General features: G+C 41.4%; 2 protein-coding genes across 2 annotated transcripts; one reads left to right on the top strand and one right to left on the bottom strand.

The window, feature by feature from the left end:
• Positions 1-625: 625 nt before the first annotated feature.
• Positions 626-4,172, bottom strand: fbxo43 (F-box protein 43). The gene is made up of 5 exons (XM_072679983.1): positions 4,125-4,172; positions 1,867-3,261; positions 1,490-1,592; positions 1,215-1,406; positions 626-871 (listed from the first exon to the last, which is right to left on the bottom strand). The coding sequence occupies exons 2-5, from the start codon at positions 3,216-3,218 to the stop codon at positions 626-628; spliced, it is 1,893 nt and encodes a 630-aa protein (XP_072536084.1). The 5' UTR covers positions 3,219-3,261; positions 4,125-4,172.
• A 754-nt stretch (positions 4,173-4,926) lies between these two features.
• Positions 4,927-19,999, top strand: spag1b (sperm associated antigen 1b). The gene is made up of 19 exons (XM_072679982.1): positions 4,927-5,000; positions 5,261-5,466; positions 5,549-5,708; positions 5,895-6,002; positions 6,089-6,162; positions 6,272-6,384; positions 6,474-6,579; positions 6,697-6,827; positions 7,896-8,002; positions 8,145-8,280; positions 9,632-10,018; positions 11,920-12,019; positions 13,285-13,437; positions 15,076-15,224; positions 16,427-16,568; positions 17,195-17,321; positions 17,795-17,953; positions 18,572-18,895; positions 19,428-19,999. Exons 2-19 carry the CDS (start codon positions 5,318-5,320, stop codon positions 19,554-19,556), a joined length of 2,754 nt encoding a protein of 917 aa, XP_072536083.1. The 5' UTR covers positions 4,927-5,000; positions 5,261-5,317; the 3' UTR covers positions 19,557-19,999.
• The last annotated feature ends 12 nt before the right edge of the window (positions 20,000-20,011 follow it).

Here is a 20,011-nt window from a genome sequence, read left to right as displayed (position 1 = left end):
TGCGTGCACACTTCCTCCTCCTCATATTTACTATAAAAAAAAGTATATAAACACAAAAAAAAAAAAAAAAAAAAAAAAAAAAAAAAATCTTGAACACCCCTCTCTGAAAGATTCTTTTAATTCCACTTCATTTTACCACAGGGGCAGAAGCCCAGTCCCACCACTAGATGGCGGTTTGGCCCTTTCCGTTACAGAGAGTGACCTGCAATGCAACCTGCACAATTCTGTGGAAGGCCACACTGACTTAGATAGCATTTGTAAATGAAATGAAGAAATTCCTTTTAATGCTATAGGTGGTCAGTAATTGTTTTAAAAATTGCAATTTTTATAATCCAGCGTTAGTAACCTTGCTTTCCGTTACAGATCATGACAAGCAAACTTTGAGGTAATAAAAAGGCTTTAATAAAATGTATAAAAACAGTAGAAATGTAAACAATATTTACATGTACAGGCATATACACAGAACCCCACTCATTCAGAAAAAGAGACTGTACATAAAACTGTGCACTGAGGAGAGCAAAGTTCATGTCTGTAACTGCTGAAGTCACAGCAAACTCCTCCGAGATTCATAATTTTAAAAACAAGAAAGAAATCACATACAAGATCTCACATTTCTACAATACATTCACAATCTCCTCACATTGCGCTTGCTCTGGGCACTGCCAGGCAGAAGGTCCTTTTTGCTCCTGCGTTTAGTCAGGTGAGCGCAGTCTCGTGAGCCGTGGTAGGAGCACAGGCAGGAGGTACAGAAGTGGAAGAGGCAGTCGGCCCAGCTGCAGACTCCCTCTCCTCGCGCCGCATGACAACGAGCAGGGTGCTGGCAGCGCGGGCACGGCTTCAGACACTCGTCACTGAACAGGGTTTTGGCCACCTGAGACAAGCAAAAACAGTACGTACATATGACATTATGAGCATTACGGATATTTGATCAACTACGCTGAAGCCAGAGATGACCAAGTCAAATTACACTTGTCTGCTACACATACAAAAGCACTGAGCAAAGCCATCCACTGCTGCAATGCAGCCTGCACATTTCTGTGGAGGCCACACTGACAAAGATAGCATTTGTAAATGAAATTCCTTTTAATGTAATAGGTGGTCAGTTTTCCAACACAATTTTTATAGTCCAGTGTTAGTAACCTTGATTCACCCCCAGCAAAGAAATTAAAAAAAAAAAAAAAAATCACAATCAACATATTGGTCTTCTCCCATACCTGCAGGAACTCTAGACGTTTGGTGCTGGAGTGAGGAGTCATTTGCTGTAAGGGGGTGTAAGTGCTTCTGGCAGCAGGAGTGCGTGTGTGCGCGCTGGGGGTTTTGGCTTGAGCCTGGACGCTGCTCAGAGCAGATCGGCATGCCAGGGTCAACCTGGTCTCAGCATCTGGGACTCGGGCTGCGCTGCCCATCTGAAACACAGGACTGACAGTCAGAAACAATGGCATCGCCCAGTGTCACCTGAGCTAATTACCGCAATACAGATGCAGCTCACCTCAAGTGCAATCTTCATCTCCCTCTCATACAACTTCCTCCTGCGACACGCCCTTTTATCTTGCACAATGATTTCATTCCAGGCCTCAGACACCTGGCCACACCTGGGATGGCATAGCAGGTATTTATCATTTTACCCTAGAAATCTAATGCTACAATAACCCAAATATTCTTCAGGACAATACCCAGAATTCATAAAGTTACAGAGAAAACTAATGCAATTATCATAACAAAACAAGTGTAATATGAATCAGCTAAACTCAAGGTTTCAATGTCAGTGCTGGAAAGAGTGTCTCTTAAATAGAAACCCAACATTTCAAAATGTGCACTGTATCAGCTTATGGCACAACAGCAGCATGTTTTCACCTCATAACTTACATATAAATGTCCTGTGAGGACAGGAGCTTGAGAATGCTGTCTAGAACATGCCGGAGGTTCCTCTTGCCAAGTTCAGTGAGGATGTCCAGCTTGCCCAGGCCCATTTTCCGACCAATGAGGCCAGAGAGCGGCAGTGTAGTTTTGATGGGTCCATCTAGGGTTGAGACCCGAAGCAGCTCATCCAGGCTGGGGTGCTGGGTCAGAATGCGTGTGCTGCGCTGGCTCATGGCATGCACCATTTGGAGGGCTGGGGTGAGGGACAGGTCCTGCAGCTTCTCCCTAGCAGCTCCTATTGGAGTTGCATCCAAGAAAACATCTCCGTCCTTCAGGTGCTGCACCTCCACCCGCTGTGCTCGGTGATCCTCCTCTGACTGAGAGCCACCCTCCCTCAGCGTGGATAGCCTTCGCTGGCGCTCCAGCCGTGAACGCCTCTTCTCTCTGCTGTGGGAAGGCCATGGTGGCACCATCTCCTGGAAAGAGCCTTCATCTATAAAAGAGTCCTGAGATTTATCTAGACCTAGAGAGCTGAAGCCACTGTCTTCTGAAGCAGTGGCATCTAGCTTGGAGATGGGGGTGTGTGAAGGCGTGCTTAGGACACTCAAACTCTCGCAAAGGTTTGCTGCCAGCCGATCAATGGGAGTCTGGAAGTTTTCCTTTGCTAAAGGCACAAAGTTACCACCCTGTGGCGTTTCAGGCATCTCAGACACAAGCAGACCCGATATGATGCTCTCGTTAAGATCAGGTTCTGAGAAGGAACCGCCACCCCGCAGCGCAGGACTGATCACTCCACTTTTACTGCATTCAAGAGTTGAGGTTATCGCTTGAGAGAACATGAGCTGTCGCTTTTTGCAAGACACAGACGTGGCGTCTGCCTTTAAAGTGCTGTAGGAAAGAGGCCCTGTTGGACTCATGTCTGGAGAGTAAAAGCTTGCACTGTCCCCATCTCCTTGTGTACGAGACTCCCTGGAGCCAGGTGTTTTCTTCATGTCCGTGGCCGATTTGGACATGAGGAGACGTCTGCGTAACGAAACACTCTTTTTGGTTAGTTTAGGGGTCTCGCACCAACCAGTCTGCAGCATGTGCTCTTTCTTAAGGTCCTTTTCCAAGTCCTTTGGCCTCCCCCATTTGTGCAAACTGAAAGACAAGCTCAGCTCATGGTTTTCCTTTGGCGTTTCAAGCATATTGTCCAAGCAAACCGAGTCTTGACGGCTGCTCCACTCGCCCCTTGGGGTGTCTAGATCCATATATGCAGGCTTTCCCCTCTCATTCCTGGGAGTGTGCAAGTCCATGTGTGTGCTGGGGCAGCGAGGTTTCAGGAGGTTCAAGTGCTTTAGCTGCCCAGCACTCTCCATGATTTACCCTCACTGAACTTGCAGGCGGTGGATTTTTCACCTGCTGTTGGATTAACACACACACACACACACACACACACACACACACACACACACTTACTTTAGCATTCATAGACTACAGAAATTTTTAAAGAAATAAACTGGAACCAAACAGAATTACAAAATACAATACCAAGACCTCACAGTTTCAGAAAAGCTGGCCTGAAGTTCAAGCTTTATCCATTTCAGGTAAACATTAATGGTTTTTAATCAGAATTACCCGTCACTAGCACGCTGTATGAAAAAAGGCCTCTGTCCGAGAGTGTATTTAGCTTCTTGAGTGTGGGTGTATGTTCAGGAGCTCCTTCAGTGAGCGTCCAGCAGGTTTAGTCTTTCTCGCTTGCTCTGTGTTGCAGCAGTTGAACCCAAACAGCCCCGTTATTATCCGTTGCTGTCGCCACGGTAACGGGCCGCGTGCTGCTCGACTTCTCGCTGTGCGGTTTCGAATTTTGCGCCTTTTAAATCGTAAACTCCCATTCGCGCGCTCACTGCCACAACACGCGCCAAACCCGGAGCACAGCCAGCCAGCCAACCAGCAAACGGGCACGCGCGCGCGCACACACACACACACCACCAAATTCAGTCAGCAAACACACACTGCAGCGATGAGAATGACTAACTGCAATGAGTGCTGTGCTGCACACTAGGGTAAATGGGTTAAAAATGGGCGGAAAAGGCATCTGCCAGAAATAACACTATATGTTATACACTATGTTATATTTCTTTACAATGTAATTCAATCCCATACAAACAAACAGTCCTCAGCCTAACTAATTATCATAATCTGCAGAATTAATGGAAGACACCATCCCTTTAGCAGCAGCTTCCTTAGAAAAGAAAAATAATATAATAAATGTAGGTACTTACTAAACCAGAGAAACTCTGATTTCACTGCCTTTGTGGCGTATGCTCCTCTCCAGCACTGTGACCCGGAGCTACAAAGGGTAAAAAGGCCGGATTAGAGTTGATGGTGAGAGAGTGAAAGGGTAGGCGGGTCATGAGTGTTTATATGGGTTTGACCAAGTTTTTTTTTAATTATTATTCAACAAGTATGCAGCAGGCTTATAGCATAAACACGTTTATATCAACAAAATGTGAATAATAATGAAGTTACAAGTGACAATATAAAAAAGTAACAAAAAGTAAAGTAACAGAAATTTGAATTTATCATGTGTATTTTTTATGCATATGCGCTTCATGGCTTTGTAATACAATTGTAATTTATTTTTAATATTTTGTAATGCTGGAAAATTGTGTATGTAACATTTTGTAAAAACTGAGAGATTATTTACCAAAACATTAGCCAATTAGACAATTATATTTATATAATATACAATATTGTGTTTCAAGTCTGGTCATTCCTATTTCATCTTCAACCAATAATGATGACGATAATGACCAACACTTTTCTACCTGATTTAAAAACACCAGCTGACCGTTCTTGTGATAGTTTTGCTTTTTTTTTTCTTAAAAAGTTACATTTTGGATTTACATACTTATTTATTTTAGGCATTAGATATCTATTTATTAACTGCAATATTAACAGTTTATATTGAACTACATCTAAACTCTAACCCCTCTGAGTTTTTAACTCCGCCCATCTGCTACCATGGAAACACGCCGCGTCCCTCAGGTTTAGCTTAGCGCCTCTCAGACCGCTGAGACTTTTCCCGGAGCTCTTTTCTTACTTATACCCCACATTTCGACGTTTGTCTCTTTTTAACACGTTTTGGTGCAGCCCTGGTAAGTTTAATACTCATATATAGATATATATGGACCTCTGTTTGAGAATAACGGCTGAGTAAAGGTGAAGGTTATCTCTGGCCCAACGTTAGCTTCCGTTTCTAATAACGCTGTTCGTGATGACCTGGTTTATGGTGCGAGTGTTTGTGTGCTAAGTACTGATAACGAGTTACTTTGAGTTACTTGGGTAATAGTTAGCTATATATTTTAGTTGTTGCGTTTCTCTGATGGTGATACATGGATGTTGCTTGTGTTTGTAGCTCATTTTAACAGAGATCAATTGAATCTGACCGGTGACCCCTCTCTGTTCTGTCGCCATGAGTTTGGGATGTGTGTCCTCGACTCTGCTGCACACACAGTCAGCCTCCTCCAGCACACACTCAGTCCCAGTGGAGCATTTAGACTACCGTTACATTGAAACATGTTCAGACCTGAAGTATTTGGAGAAGATCCTTGGAGTCCTCAGGTACTCTCTTATCTTTATGTTCTGCTCTACTTTCATAAAACTCTCCGTTATGCATCAGAGTCTTCATGCTTTATTCCCTCAGGTCAGGCAAAGAGGGCATTTACCCCCACCTGACTGAATTCTGTGAGAAGCACATAGAGAAGCTTGATCCCAGGAGTCGTGCGCTGAGGAAAGAGAATTCTCCAGCTACAGAAGCCAGTTTCTCTGATAACGAGTGGAGCCAGATTACCAGTGACCTGCAGGTAGGTGGAGATCTCTCTGACACCTGCAGAATTCATGTTAAGTCTTACTGTAAAGTTTAGCACAGTCTGTGAGTGTGGTCTCGTAATTACCTGTTAAGTGAGAGACTAACAAGTCACCAGAGGATGAAGCCTGTTTTACTATGATTAGAAAACTCTACAGATGCCATGAAACTGTTGCTTTCACAGACCTGGGAGAGGGAGATGAGAATAAATGAAGCAGAGCTAAAACACCTGCCATTATTCTGTGATGGTGAAAACATCCCACCTGTGCGAGGCTCCAACTGCTCCGTTCAGGTAAAACAAAATATACAGTTTTTAAAGTCAAGTTTTTGATTTTATGTTGGCATCACTGTAAATGAACATATCACACTTTCCTAAAGAAAGTGATCCATAATGGAGTCAAAGCTACTTCAAAGAAGCGTCACCTCCCCCGAGCCTACCAAGACTGGGACAAGTGAGTTTGAAATTCCAGTTGCTTATGAGATCTGTATTTGAAGTATTGATGTATTTAAAATCACAGTAAATCAGGGTTTATTTGTTCATTTGCATGTATCTTTATGCAGGTTTGATGTTGAAAAAGAATGTGCTAAAATTGATGGAAGTGTGACAAAAAATGAATCTCCTGCCATCATCAATGACGGCCTTCCAAAAATCCAAAGGAAAATAGACACAACAGGTGACAATTTTTTTTTGGTTAAATGCTCAAATGATTGGCATTGCAGTGAAATATTTTTACCTATGTCATGTTTTGTTCACATACGTAAGCTCTTACAGAGCAGGAGAAAGTTGTGTTGGCAAATCATGAGAAGGACAAAGGCAATGAGGCTTTCAGATCCAGTGATTATGAGGAAGCTGTGGCATACTACACCAGGTGTGCTGAAGTCATAACTTTATTAAGATTTCTACAGATTTCTGTGTTTTTGATGTCTTTGTTGTTCTGCTTCTGTTGTAATATTGATTGGATGTTTCTGGTGTGGTATGTCTGCAGGAGTTTATACATCATGCCAACGACTACAGCCTATAATAACCGAGCACAGGCAGAGATCAAACTGCAGCGCTGGAACAACGCATTGAACGACTGTGAGCGGGTGCTTCAGCTGGAGCCGCACAACACCAAAGGTGCCAGTGTGATTTAAAAAACAAAGAGTAGAGTCAGGAGTCAGAATACAGGGACCAGCACTACATTTCTGTTAAAGATGCCGTAGAGTTTTCTTTCTTCACACAAAGAATTTTTATAGCTCTGGCAGTAATAGTGGGAAATTTGACTCCTAGTAGAGAAGTGTGAGGTGGAGGTCAATGTCAATATTGTTGTTATTGTTCATACACACACTGTACTGTATAATACATTGCATATAATACATCTTCTGGACTACTGGTCTAGTGTACACAGTTCTTGTCAACTGCGCACATGCTGTTGTAGGTCAGCACTTGGAGGATAGCACTAACTATCCAGTTTTGAAATCCAGGGGTGCAAAAACCCATTTACATTAATAAATATTAATGATGCATCAACATGAAACTCTCAATTCAACCTTATAGATGTTGGAATGTCATGTGTTATGTAGTGTATGCTCATTTTTTGGCTGAAATAGCTCCAAATATTTTCCATTATTGCATGGATACCAAATCCTGGTGATTTACGGCACTGAAGAGTTCCCATCCAGCACACCTGACTCTAAAATGTTAAAGCCATTATGGTCGGAGCTTAACTGCCCTAATCTATATGTCATCTAACATTTGCCTATGATTGACCACCTTTGCTCTGAGTAGAACTAAGCTATCTCATAGACGCAAGAGTGGGGAATTCCTGTTTTTTGTGTTTTTTCTGCTCAAGCATACCTGAATCAACATATCCTAATTGCCAGTTCTAGTAAGTCCCTTAGAGCAGTGAAATCACCAGTAGTAATTTCCTTTCCTGTCAGACACAGATAGCTGGGAAAATGCTTGGGGTGAAAGAAAGCAACTGTACTAGCCAATTGCTAATGACACTAATGAATGCCACTATGAATTACTGTTTTTACATGTCAGAAGATTACATTTAATTTTATAATGTCTCCATCTCCTTGGATTTGTTGAAAAAATAAAATTGATATGGAATTCTGTAGCAATGGAGTCAACAATGTTAAACTATAAATTGACTTTGATGCTTATGGCCTTTGTGCAACTTTGTGTTGTGTTGTTCTTAAGCTCTGCTGCGCCGTGCCACCGCACACAAGCAGCTGGAGAACCTGCAGATGGCCCATGATGACATCACTGCTGTGCTTCGCTTGGAGCCGCACAACATGACCGCACAGGTGCAACTCCTTTCGATTTACTGTCAAGGGAAATGTGAATGCAGGAAGAAAAATACTTAAATACAAAAAACAGCCTGTCAAACCTTTATTGTGTTTCAACAGTGTGGGTTCTGACAACATGACTGAATCTAACTGTTTATAGAGACTGCTGGAGGAGATCACTAAGAAAATAAACGCTGACAAACCAAACAAGGGTAAGAAGCTTCTCATCCAGGAAGTGGAAGATGAAGAGGATGATGATGATGACGGTGATGATACTAAATATGGCATGCCAGCTGGTAAGTGGCACTATATGATGCTTAACGGCAAATTTCATCCTGTACGGTCACAGGCAACTTTAGCTGAAACTGTAAGGTTGTTTGGATGCACTGTCAAATAGTGGAATGTGGTACAAATGGTGTAAGGAGAATATATTTAGGGTATTTAGGTTTTTTTGTTCTCTTACTTTTATGTTCTCTTAAATGTATGTTCTCAAATTTGGTGAAAATGCTCAGATATGGTTTTACACGCCTAATTTCAAACCGATTATTTTGCCTCACAATGAAACACACTGATGATGGTGACTTTATGGTGGGATCCTTCACCATGATGCCTCACAATACTCACATAGTATGGCATAGCATAGGATAGCTTTGTCTTTAGCACTGTAACAAAAACATTTCATCCCTACATTGGCCCTTATACAAGCAGTGCATCAACTGGAACTGAAGAGACAACAGTGTTTGGGGCTGATGGCATTTCTTCTATGTACTGATCTCTCATTATTCAACTATGCTTAGGTAAATATGGTGTTCTGTTTAAGTACACCTTTAAATGGGGGGTAGCTGTCTGACTTGCATACGCCCGGAAGATGGACCAGTAAGGTTAGCGCAAGTTTGATGGCTATAAGTCAAAGCCAGCTATAGAAGGATTTACATGAAATCTAGGCCAAATTACATTCTCAAAAAAAGTTCTTGTGCAGGCTTGAATTTGGCTGATTTAAATGTAGCTATTTGGATCAAACCCTGCCTAGTTTCTGCCCGTATAAACGTTCCATTTATTCACATGGATACACATAAAACCATCCAATTATAATAAAATTTAACCTACTACTAGCTTACAATGTACTTTAGATTTTTTGACAGGTACAGCAGCCACAAAATAAACACAGTCAAGTAAGCATGGGCTAAAAGTGATCTTAGCTTAAAGTGATCATAATGATGATCAAAAATGTAATGTAAAAAATGCTCTTCCACTTTAAATCAAATATAAAAAATACAGCAATAGAGCTGTCTAGCTGTTATCACAATTATAATAATTATGTCTTTGGCTAATGAAAAGAAGTCTATTGCTATCAAAAAGAAACTGTTTAAGCCACACAAAAAAGAAGATTTAAGAGAGGTAGAGTAGAGTGTAGTACAACCTGCACCTACAGGTAAAAGGCTGTAGGGTTTAAGCAGCGCCATGTGATCTTCCCTGACTGAAAGCTTTCCTGGAAGTCTTTGCGAAAAAGCTTCTGTGTCCCCTCCTCTTCCTGTTGTGATGTAAGTGGTGCAGACACACCCCCTACTCCCCCTCTCTGCGCTTCTCTCTCTCACACTCTCTCTTACTCTCTCTCTCTTTTTCTGTCCGTCTCTCTCTCTCTCACAGACGGTGGTCAGAGTGCGGGAGAGGACAGGCAGGCTGCAGTGAGAGGAGGAATGGGCAATGCGCAAAAGAAGGCACAGAGTGGGGGGGCACGGGGGCCAACCGCGGACAAATACAAAGTGAAGGCAGAGGGGGAGCCAGCAGCTGTGGAGAACAGGAAGAGCCTAGCCAATGGCAGCGGCGGCGGCAGCAGCACAGCTCGGCCAAGCACCGGCAGGCCGGACAGTCCAGTGGGGGAGAGGGAGAGGACAGAATCAAACTGTGCCTCTGGAGCACTGCCTCCACCGCTGGCCCGGCTGAAGAATGAAGGCAACCAGCTCTTCAAAAATGGACAGTTTGGAGACGCTCTGGAGAAGTACACACAGGCTATCACAGGGTTTACGGAAGCAGGTATACACACGCATACACACATATCCAGATCCGCCCTTGGATCATATGGTACTGGCCTCGGAGCCTCTTACTTCCCTACATTTGTGTATTGCCTTTTTAGATGGGCAAATGTGTTCTTAATAAATTCATAACACTCATTCATTCATCCATTCATTCATTGTGGCACCAAACGCGTTTGTACATTCATTCATTCAGTACTTTTTACATGACTGCTGTGTGAGAAAGATTAATGAAGTGAAGTGATATAAGCACAAGCCTGAGGGCGTGCAGTGTATGCCAAGTTTCCTCCATGCCCAGTACCAAGCTTGTGTGTGTGTGTGTGTGTGTGTGTGTGTGTAGTTTGTCTTTAATCTAACTCGGACTGAGCATGTGTGTGTGTTTCATCTCTAATCTTGCTCTGCGTGAGTCTGTGTGTGTGTGTGGTTTGTCTCTAATCTGACTCTGAGTGTGCGGTGGCTAAAAGCTGCTTGGCGTAGCGATGCCTTGTGGTCATGTGACCCGTGCCCACTCTGTATGAAATCAGATCTGGTTCTCTCGCAGAGCACTGTGGACACGCAGCTAGAAGCCTCTCGTGGTAGCTGAGTGCCTTATTCTTATCTTTCTTTTAGAGGTGGCATATTTTAGAGATATCACTATTTCTGTTCTGAAGCTGATACCATTATTAAAGTCTTGAGTATCAGCTAATTTCGATGTTGAGGGAATCCTGACAAAAAGTTTCTATTTGTTTTTTCCTTATTAGAATAGTATTGGACATTATTTTAAGTAGAGATGCACTGATCCATCTTTTTCTGTTCCAATACCGATACTGATACATAAACTTTGCACATCGGCCGATACAGATACGATACCATTGTTGAATTATTAAACCATGACTCTCACCATGTGGGAGAGACTTAAGGCATCAGGATTGGCGTAAAGATTACTTTACTAACTTTGTAAAACAAACTATAACAAATGAATACAGATAGAATGAACTGAATTGCTGTTTATTTCTCTGATGTTTTTTTAAATTGAAGAGCTTAATCATCAATGAGCATCTAAAAGTAGACCTTCATGCTCAAATGCAGATGCTTTATATCCAATATCTGATCCAGTGTTTTTGTTTTCATATGAGCCTGATACCCATTAACACTGATGTGCAATCTCTCTATTTTCTGACTTATTCTCACTCTCACACTTTCTGTCTCTCTATTATTGTCTTTCTGTACTGTATTGTTCCCCTGAGTGCTGTTCTAGCGGTAGCCTCTCTGTCTTGCTGAGACTGTAGCAGAACAGCTGTGAGATTAAAATGGGAGGGCCAGAGCAGTTTGTTGACTGTAAAGTGAATAAACTGGTTTCACCACATTGTCAAGATTCACCACTTGAGAACTGAACACATTCAGCTCTCGTACTGATGGATTACCAGAGACATTACTCTGGTCCAACTCCCGACATCAAAATTCACATTCAGGTGCTGGATTTAGTTACCAATGATTCATTTGACACAAGGTGGCCAAACATTTACACCAACAGTGTCATTGACTAATCCTAAACAAGAAATTGGATTGAAGATGTGAAGCTTGAAGACTATTTCTCTAGAGCAGGTGTCCCCAGTTTTATCCACAAAGGGCTGGTGTGGCTGTGGGTTTTCTTTCCGACTCAATTTGTTTGTGATGAAGTGGCCTTAGTCCGCAAACCACAGATCAGAAGTGTCTCTATTGGTTTGGAACCTGCAGTCACACTGGCCCTTCGTGGAAAACCTTGAACACCCCTACTGCAGGGACAAAAAAGCTCACATACAACTGTGCACACTGCACACTGCATTAGCAGCTATGTTTGGAGAGTCAGAATCAGATTGATATACTTACTAAACCCCTTTACTTTCATGTGTAGATTTAAAATCCTTTCTTTTTTCTGTCTAGGAATCGACAGTCCAGAGGACTTATGTATACTATACTCAAACAGAGCAGCCTGCTACCTAAAAGATGGCAACAGCTCTGACTGTATAGCTGACTGCAGCAGGTGAGCCCTCAGACATACTGTGATGAACTATGCTAACCCTCTCAAACCCTAAAAACTCATCCTTAAACCCTCACCCAACCCATGCAGTGGCCCCCCTTCACTGTCAGCAACTAATTGTTCTCAGTTGAGCTTTAAAGGTTCCCTAGAATTAAAACCGTATTTACCTTGGCATAGTTTAATAATAAGAGTTCTGTACATAACATCAGTCATAACATTAGTGCCACTGACTGGTGAAGTGAACAACATTGATTATCTTGATTATCAATTATACAGTTGCATTTGTCAAGGGGTGGGATTTGTTAAACAGCAAGTGAACAGTCCTGGCATCCCATGAGGTGGAGGAGCTGTTGAAGTCTCTATGCTTTGCAGTTGTGAGCCGTTGATGACTTAAAATAGCCAATAAAAGCAGAGCTTACTTCCACGATAAAAGAAAAATCAGCATGTTTTATTCTGAGGCAAAATAACAGGCTTGTGAATAGGCTTGTAAATAGCATTTGGGCATTTGTCACCCCAACCAAAGTTACATACTAAATATTTATACATCAAAGATCAACTTAAAATACTCTACAAATGCTTCTATGCCACCTTTAACTATAAAAACCAAAACCGACCCCACTCCCTAAACCCCACCCCTAACCCTCAGCCCCAAATTAGCTAAATTACTATACTAAAAAAAACCCTGAGCCCAACCGCAAGCTGACCTTGTTCTTACTCTCGCAGTACATGAATAATTCTGAAAGTGCTGGTTCCACAACAAAAAGGTTTACACAGTTTGCCTCTCACCACAAATATAGTTGGTCCTCCATAGTGGTCCGTATTTGTTTTTTTAGATTTTATGACTGGATCTACAGGGCTAATGCAAACCATATGTCTATTTTTTTTCTGCTCTTCCATAATTTATGAAAGTGAGTGTATTAATAGTGTACCCCTTCCCCTCCTTTGCTGCATTAACAGCCTCTATTCTTCTGGGAAGGCTTTACATTAGATGTTGGAACATTGCTGTGAGACTTTAACAGCATTCAGCCACAAGAGCATAAGTGATCCAAAATATTGAATAAAGCTCCAGCACTCCAGAGTACGCAGTTCCACTAGGTGGCATGCTGTTATGTTGTGACTGAGCAATTACACTTGAATTAAGGGCAAAATTGTACCAGAGTGCTCCAACCCACTACATTATTCTTTCAAAAGCAACCACAAATGAGAAACGCATGCATGCAGTGTTAAATAAGAGTGTGATTCCGTGGTGTGTTTGTTGCTGATGCCAGGGCACTAGAGTTGAAGCCGTTCTCTCTGAAGCCGTTACTACGCAGGGCGATGGCGTATGAGTCTATGGAGCGTTACCGCAAAGCCTATGTGGACAACAAAACAGTACTCCAGATTGATAGCAGCATCCAGGCTGCCCACGACAGTGTCAACAGGTATCTGCTCCCTTCAGCAGGATCTCTTCAGAACACGCACTCATGTCCAGTCCACACTGTCCACACACAGTTTCCACACACAGTCCACACCACAGCCTACACACAGCTTTCAGAGCTGCTGACAAAATTACAGGAAACACCAGTGTATCAAATTAGGCCAACATAGTATGGTAATGAGCTATTTGGAAAAAATATGTATTTGCGCGTATCAATATGCAATGCAATATATCTTACTGTATGTTATGTCTTACTACCAAAATTCCAGATATGTCTCACCTATTCACACCAATTCACTATTGCTGACACTTTTTAAATGAGTGCTAGATCCAAGAGTGCCATGTGACAAAGGTTTAACATTTTCTGGCAGTTTGAAAAAAATGATGTCCCCAAAAAAAGCACATACTCACACACATACACAAACACAAACTCTCAGAATAAATCATTACTTTGAACATGTCATTTTCTAGTTTGCACCCACTACCCTATTTACAATTCCTATTTACCGTTTTCACTCACTGATTGGAATAAATTATTGAATCCCACTCATAAGGATGGGCTCTATGGTAAAAATCTAATTTCACAGTACATGATTTTATTTTTCTGTGGTTTGAAGATGGAGGAAGGTGGTATTACCATGTTTAACAAACTGCTGTTAAAAAACATTTTTTATTGATTATTTTACATCTAATACTAATTAAACAGGAGTAATTATGCTGTTCTATAGCATTTTTAAGAGTGTGTGGGTCATACCTATATAACTGCATTAAACTGTTGTGCAAGACTCTAAAAGTCTTATACCTCCCAGCACTTTCCACTGTCACAATGTTGATTACAGTTAACATGCATAGCAAAGCAAGGGACCCTAAAGCCATTCTATATCTAGTTAATTTATCTAGTATTCCTCTGAACAATATTTTGTATATGAAGATATTGAGAAATATTGAGATTGTTTTAAGATTACTTAGAGATCATTTACTTTCTTTTAGACGTGTTACTTGTGGAACTTTTCATTTTATTAAGTGGAACTGTCTAATTTTATTGGCATATTTGTGCAGTATACCAGACTTTTAATAATCTAGATGTTACTTTTAGCGGAAATCAAAGGTAATACCCTAATACATGTATTTTAAGGGGGCGGCTGTTACGTTTATCTTAGCAATACTGTTACAACATATGGCCATTAGCACTGTAACATCACAGTTTTTATCGCAGTGCAATAATGTAAGGCCAAAATTCACAAACTCCAAAATTTACAAACTACCCACTCCAGCACATTCACTCCATTTACCACTCTTTCTGCCTTCCAGCTCCAGCATTATTTGTAGATTATGCAACAACTAGAAACAGTGATTATTTTTCTTCATTCAGATTTTTTCTAAATATTGTAACCATATCAAATTGTGCATTCAATATTGTGAATCAAATCAAATCATGAACGGTCATTAGAGGTGTAGCATAACACCCTGAATGGCCATGGCAATAAAGCTCTTTGAACTAAAATAAACTGACCTGTGAGAGAAAGAGAGACACAGAGAGAGGGATTAGTGAGTGCAGACTAATTTGGCATGTCTGTGATGGTCACATAACAGGATGATTTAGTGTATACTCTGTGTGTGTCCATATGTGTGTTACATGAAGGATCACACGGTTGCTAATAGAGCAGGATGGTGCTGACTGGAGACAGAAGTTGCCGGAGATTCCAGTGGTTCCACTGTCGTTGCGTCAGCATCATACAGAACCTCCTCCCTCAACTCATATACACAAAGAGACTGACACACAGGAAGCAGGTTAGTATACACACAAACTCTCAGCATACATATAAACTATGCACAGACCTAAGAGGTACAGGCACACACTACACAATATCAAATATATCAAAATGGATAGACTTAGTTTTAAAATGTTGATTAAGATTAAGTTCAGCCGATAACCAAATGTTCAACCTTTGACCTAAAATAACTTTACCCACATTAAACACTCACAGTAGCCAGAATGGGCCTAACATATAATAGATGTCATTATAAATTCTGCCCATACTGCCCCTAAACCTACCTGCCCCTAGCCCTACCTGTTGTTGGGTCCAGTTAGATGAGGTTATGATTCATGTTCTTTTAAGAGATTGCAAGTATTGTATGCATGTTTAGACTGGTTTTGCATGTGCCAGTACTACACCCGTAATAACCCTCAGCAGTGTCGAGAGGCAGCTGCAAGACACCTTAAGGGATATTCGCTGATTAGTGCAGGTTCGTTCAAAGGGCCCCTAGCCTACATAAGAAGTGGTGAACAAAGACTGTAGTTGAGCACAGTTTGCTGTAACATGCCTACTAAACCTGGCAATTAATTGGGTGTGCATGAGCAGGAAAATCACAAGACTGTTCCCCACCCCCGTCCTACATATTACTTATGGTATTTTACAGGTCCACTTATCTCGTTTTTATCCCTTCAAGTGAAACTGCTTTGTTACATTGCCCTTAAAACTAACACATATGAATTACCCCATGCCCACCAAACACTCTTTATAACTTCAGTGTAAATGGTTAAGTGTGCACTCACAAAAATGAATAGGTCCATGTCCAATGAAAAACATGTATCTCAATTTTTTTCATTTGTCTTTGTCAGTTGTCTTTATAATGTGTAGTTGCTCTTTACACTGTGTAAATAATTCTAGATGAATGGACCAGTAGAAATGCTCCAAAATGACTTGGAATTAACTCTGGAGTTAAGATGTTTTTTGCTTCTCCTAAAAAGTTGCTATTTTGAAGATACATGTTTTTCATTGGACAGCGATAATATGGTTTAAATCTGTTTTTTTTCCAGAAAATAAATAGAAAATATGCAGAAACTTGTTGGTTAACTTACTTTCACAAAAATCACCAAAATGTCTTAGTTGAACGAGGGTGCCTAAATGTTTGCATAAGATTGCATGAGAGCTTTAAAGAATGGATTGTGACTATCTAAACTTCCTAACTGTGAGTGTGGTGTGTTTCAGCCAGGAGTGCAGAGACACGTTTCACTTCCCTGAAGACAGAAGGAAATGAGTTAGTGAAGAAAGGCCAATACCAAGAGGCTGTTGGGAAATACAGCGAATGCCTTAAACTCAAATCAGATGAATGTGCAATCTACACCAACAGGTATGGTGTAACTACCCCAGCGCACCTTAACAAGAAATTCCAACCAGAAAGCACAATTTACATTTACCTTACATGTACCCCCCAGATCCATTAGAGGACTAGGTGGAGGATTTGGCTGTTCTAGGCAGGATAAACAGAAGACTGAAGCTGTGTTCAAGCTAAATATGCCAAATAGAATATACAAGAGCACACACACATCTGTATGTCCCACAAAGAATGTGTAGAACAGTCCTATCTGTTTATGGCGGTAAGCCTATCTAACAAGGGATTTCATGGAAACCACTGTCAGTTGCATTATTCATAGCTTAGTTCCACTGTTCCACTGAAATTACATGAGAACACATTACTTTACAAGTATTTGTTCTGCAATGGTATGCTCATTTTTTGTCATTTTACATATTAAGTACTTAACATTTAATCTTGAGCTCAGAATCTTTACAGCCCTGAAAGCATCTACCTGCAGGCTCTCACTTAGCAACAGATTCTCTCCAAACATATAACTTATAACGTCCAACACAGCTCAGCTTGTGGGCTGTTTTAACATACTCACTGACTGTGTGTTCACATATTTGCATGAGGAGCTGTGCTTAAAGGACTGTGATATAACTCTTTTCTTTTTGTCGCAGAGCTCTCTGCTTTATTAAACTGGAGCGCTTTGCTGAAGCCAAGCAAGATTGTGATTCCGCCCTAAAGCTCGAGTCCTCCAATAAAAAGGCCTTCTACAGACGTGCATTGGCTAATAAGGGCTTGAAGGTAAGAGAACTGCCTCTAAGCTCACCCCCTTAGCATATTCAGTGGCTCCTTGCTTCCCTTTACTTTCCCTATAACAGCAGGCTTCAGGGTTGTACTGCAAAAGGAATACTGGCTAACTTTGTGTTTTACTCAAGCTTAAAAGCACTTCACTTTCTCCAGGGGACGTTTATTGTATGCTTTAGAAACAGAAAATGCTGATTCTTAAGGTACTCTGTTTTGGGCAGAATAAATGAAGAGATTATTTAATAAAATGTGAACATACAACAATGAATTAAAGCCAGATATGACCACTGTTTGTGATGCATATTAACTACAAGTTGTGGAGTTTGTGTGGATGTGTGGAGTTTTCTTCAGGGTGTAGTCTTCTTTTCTTACTATTATTAACTAATATTAACTATTATTCAGTTACTTTGCTTTGCTCACCCTCATCAAACCATTCCAAAGTGGACATCATTGTTATGGGGTGTGTGCAGGATTATGAGGCATGCAGTTCAGATTTGCAGGCAGTGCTGCGGTTGGATAGCAGTGTGCAAGAGGCTGAGCGGGAACTGGAGGAGGTGACTGCTTTGCTGAAGCAGCAAAGAGCCAAGGGGTCTCCCAGCCAACCACGCAGGGACATCACAATCACTGAGGTGGGTGAACATCATTCACACTGCAGAGCAAACACACACACGCACATATGCAAACACCTGCAAAACAAGCTCATACAGCAGAATCAACACAATTCTACTCACACAGCGGACAAATCACTACTCATCTGTAAGCCAGGCGTTACTCATCTACACACCTAAGGACTATTTCTATAATCAGTTAATCTGTCTACTGTTTATCAGTTACTTCGTTCCTGTAGTGTTTAAAGATATGCCCTAATAACCACATATGAACAATAAGAGCACAATGAATAACATTGCACTTTGGATACATTTACACAGTAGGGCTGCACAATATATCGTTTCAGCATCATCATGACAATGTGGTAGATTAAATTAAATGTTGCAACTTGCTGTTTGATTGTTCATGACATATCTACCAGAGGCAGATTATATCTGTCCAATATCATGTATTGTACTCCAAATTGTGGTTACATGGAGTGCATTATTAATATCATATATATTGCAATGTCAGTTTCTGACAATATTGTGTGGCTTTAAATCGTAGTGTAACCACATGTGTAGCCACTTTACTTAGGAGTTTTGTTTCTAGAGGGCAGCCATAGTGATGTTCTGCATCCTTCACCATGTTCTGTGCAGTTGGAAGAGGAAGATGAGGAGGGTGCAGAGAGCAGCTCAGATGGGGAGCAGAAGAGCACTGGTCAGAGCATCAACCTGCAGCCCTCGAATGCATACGAGTTTGGACAGGCTTTGAATGCAGCCCGTTCCCATAATGACACAACAGCCTGCGCCCAGCTCCTTCGCACTGTGCCACCGGATAGTCTTCCTCAGTATGTGAGCACACAGCTGGACGCTCACACTCTCAGCTTTATCATGCAGACACTGGACACACAGCTGCTGACATCTGATCCAGGCCTGGTTTACCAGCTTCTCGACCGTCTCCACACAGCAGAAAGGTTCTCGGTAAGGAACACACTCTCCTGTTTTGCCTCTCACCAAAGCAACTGTAGCAGTGGAGGAAATGTGGATTATGTGGTGCCATGCTTCCTACACTTAATATATACTATTCAGCCACAACATAAAAAACACTGACCAGTGATTATACTTAGCGTAGATTATACATAGGATATAAGTGGGATATACATATTAGGCAGCAGTTGATGTGAAGTTTCGGTATCATTTTCGCCAGAATTACAGGAGATATGATAGAGTTCCAGACAGATTCGCATTGCCACAGATATGAATCAGGATTTTAATATCACATATGAAAGTAGCCCAAATCAGAATTGAAAATGTCAGACTCAGTTTGCACTTTTATCAGAAAATTCACCTGTTCTCTGTTATTTTTTTAAAAGGAAAGAAATAAACATGTGAATACCAAAACATTTGTAATGGCAAAAGAATTTCTGAAAGAAGTACAGGGGTTTTGGACTTTGGGCCATGACTGTATATTATTCAGACATACGAAGCTGGATTTTTGTGTGTGTGCGTGCAGGTGGTTCTGATGCTGCTGGACTCAGATGAGAGGAAGCAGATGACGCAGCTGTTTGAGCACCTGTGCTCGGTGGACAGTGAGACGTTCTCTCAGAATGATGTCAAAAATCTGGCCAACAAATACATCTGACCCTCAGAAACCTCTGCATGAGCTCCCATGCACTCGGATCTATGCAATAACCTCATTTCCTAAGACCTGCATCAGCAGCTTGAAGCAATATTAACACAGACACATACAGGCCAACAGGCCCTAACACACCAACCCAACGAAACCCAGCAATGAAACCCAAGAACCCAGCCCCCTTTCTGAAACAGACTGATTCTCCCTGGATGCGTCGTTCTGACATCACTTGATTAGAAACGTGAGGCAGATGCATGGTCTGGTGGAAACTTTATTCAAAGAGTTTCCGTGAAACAGACGTTACTGAAAAGTGCCCTGATGCTGTATATTAAAATGATGTAGAAAGAAATGGTTGTCTTATGCTATGTATATGTTTAAAATCTCTATCTCTCTTTCAGTTATTAAAAGAGAAGGTTTATTTTGTTGCAATAAAAGGATCATCTGTTGCTGAAGTCTGCGTGAAA

The sequence above is a fragment of the Salminus brasiliensis genome, chromosome 5, assembly GCF_030463535.1.
Source record: "Salminus brasiliensis chromosome 5, fSalBra1.hap2, whole genome shotgun sequence".
Classification (NCBI taxonomy): Eukaryota; Metazoa; Chordata; class Actinopteri; order Characiformes; family Bryconidae; genus Salminus; species Salminus brasiliensis.
Note: the sequence above shows the minus strand (reverse complement) of the source record. Positions and strands in the feature narration are given on the sequence as shown.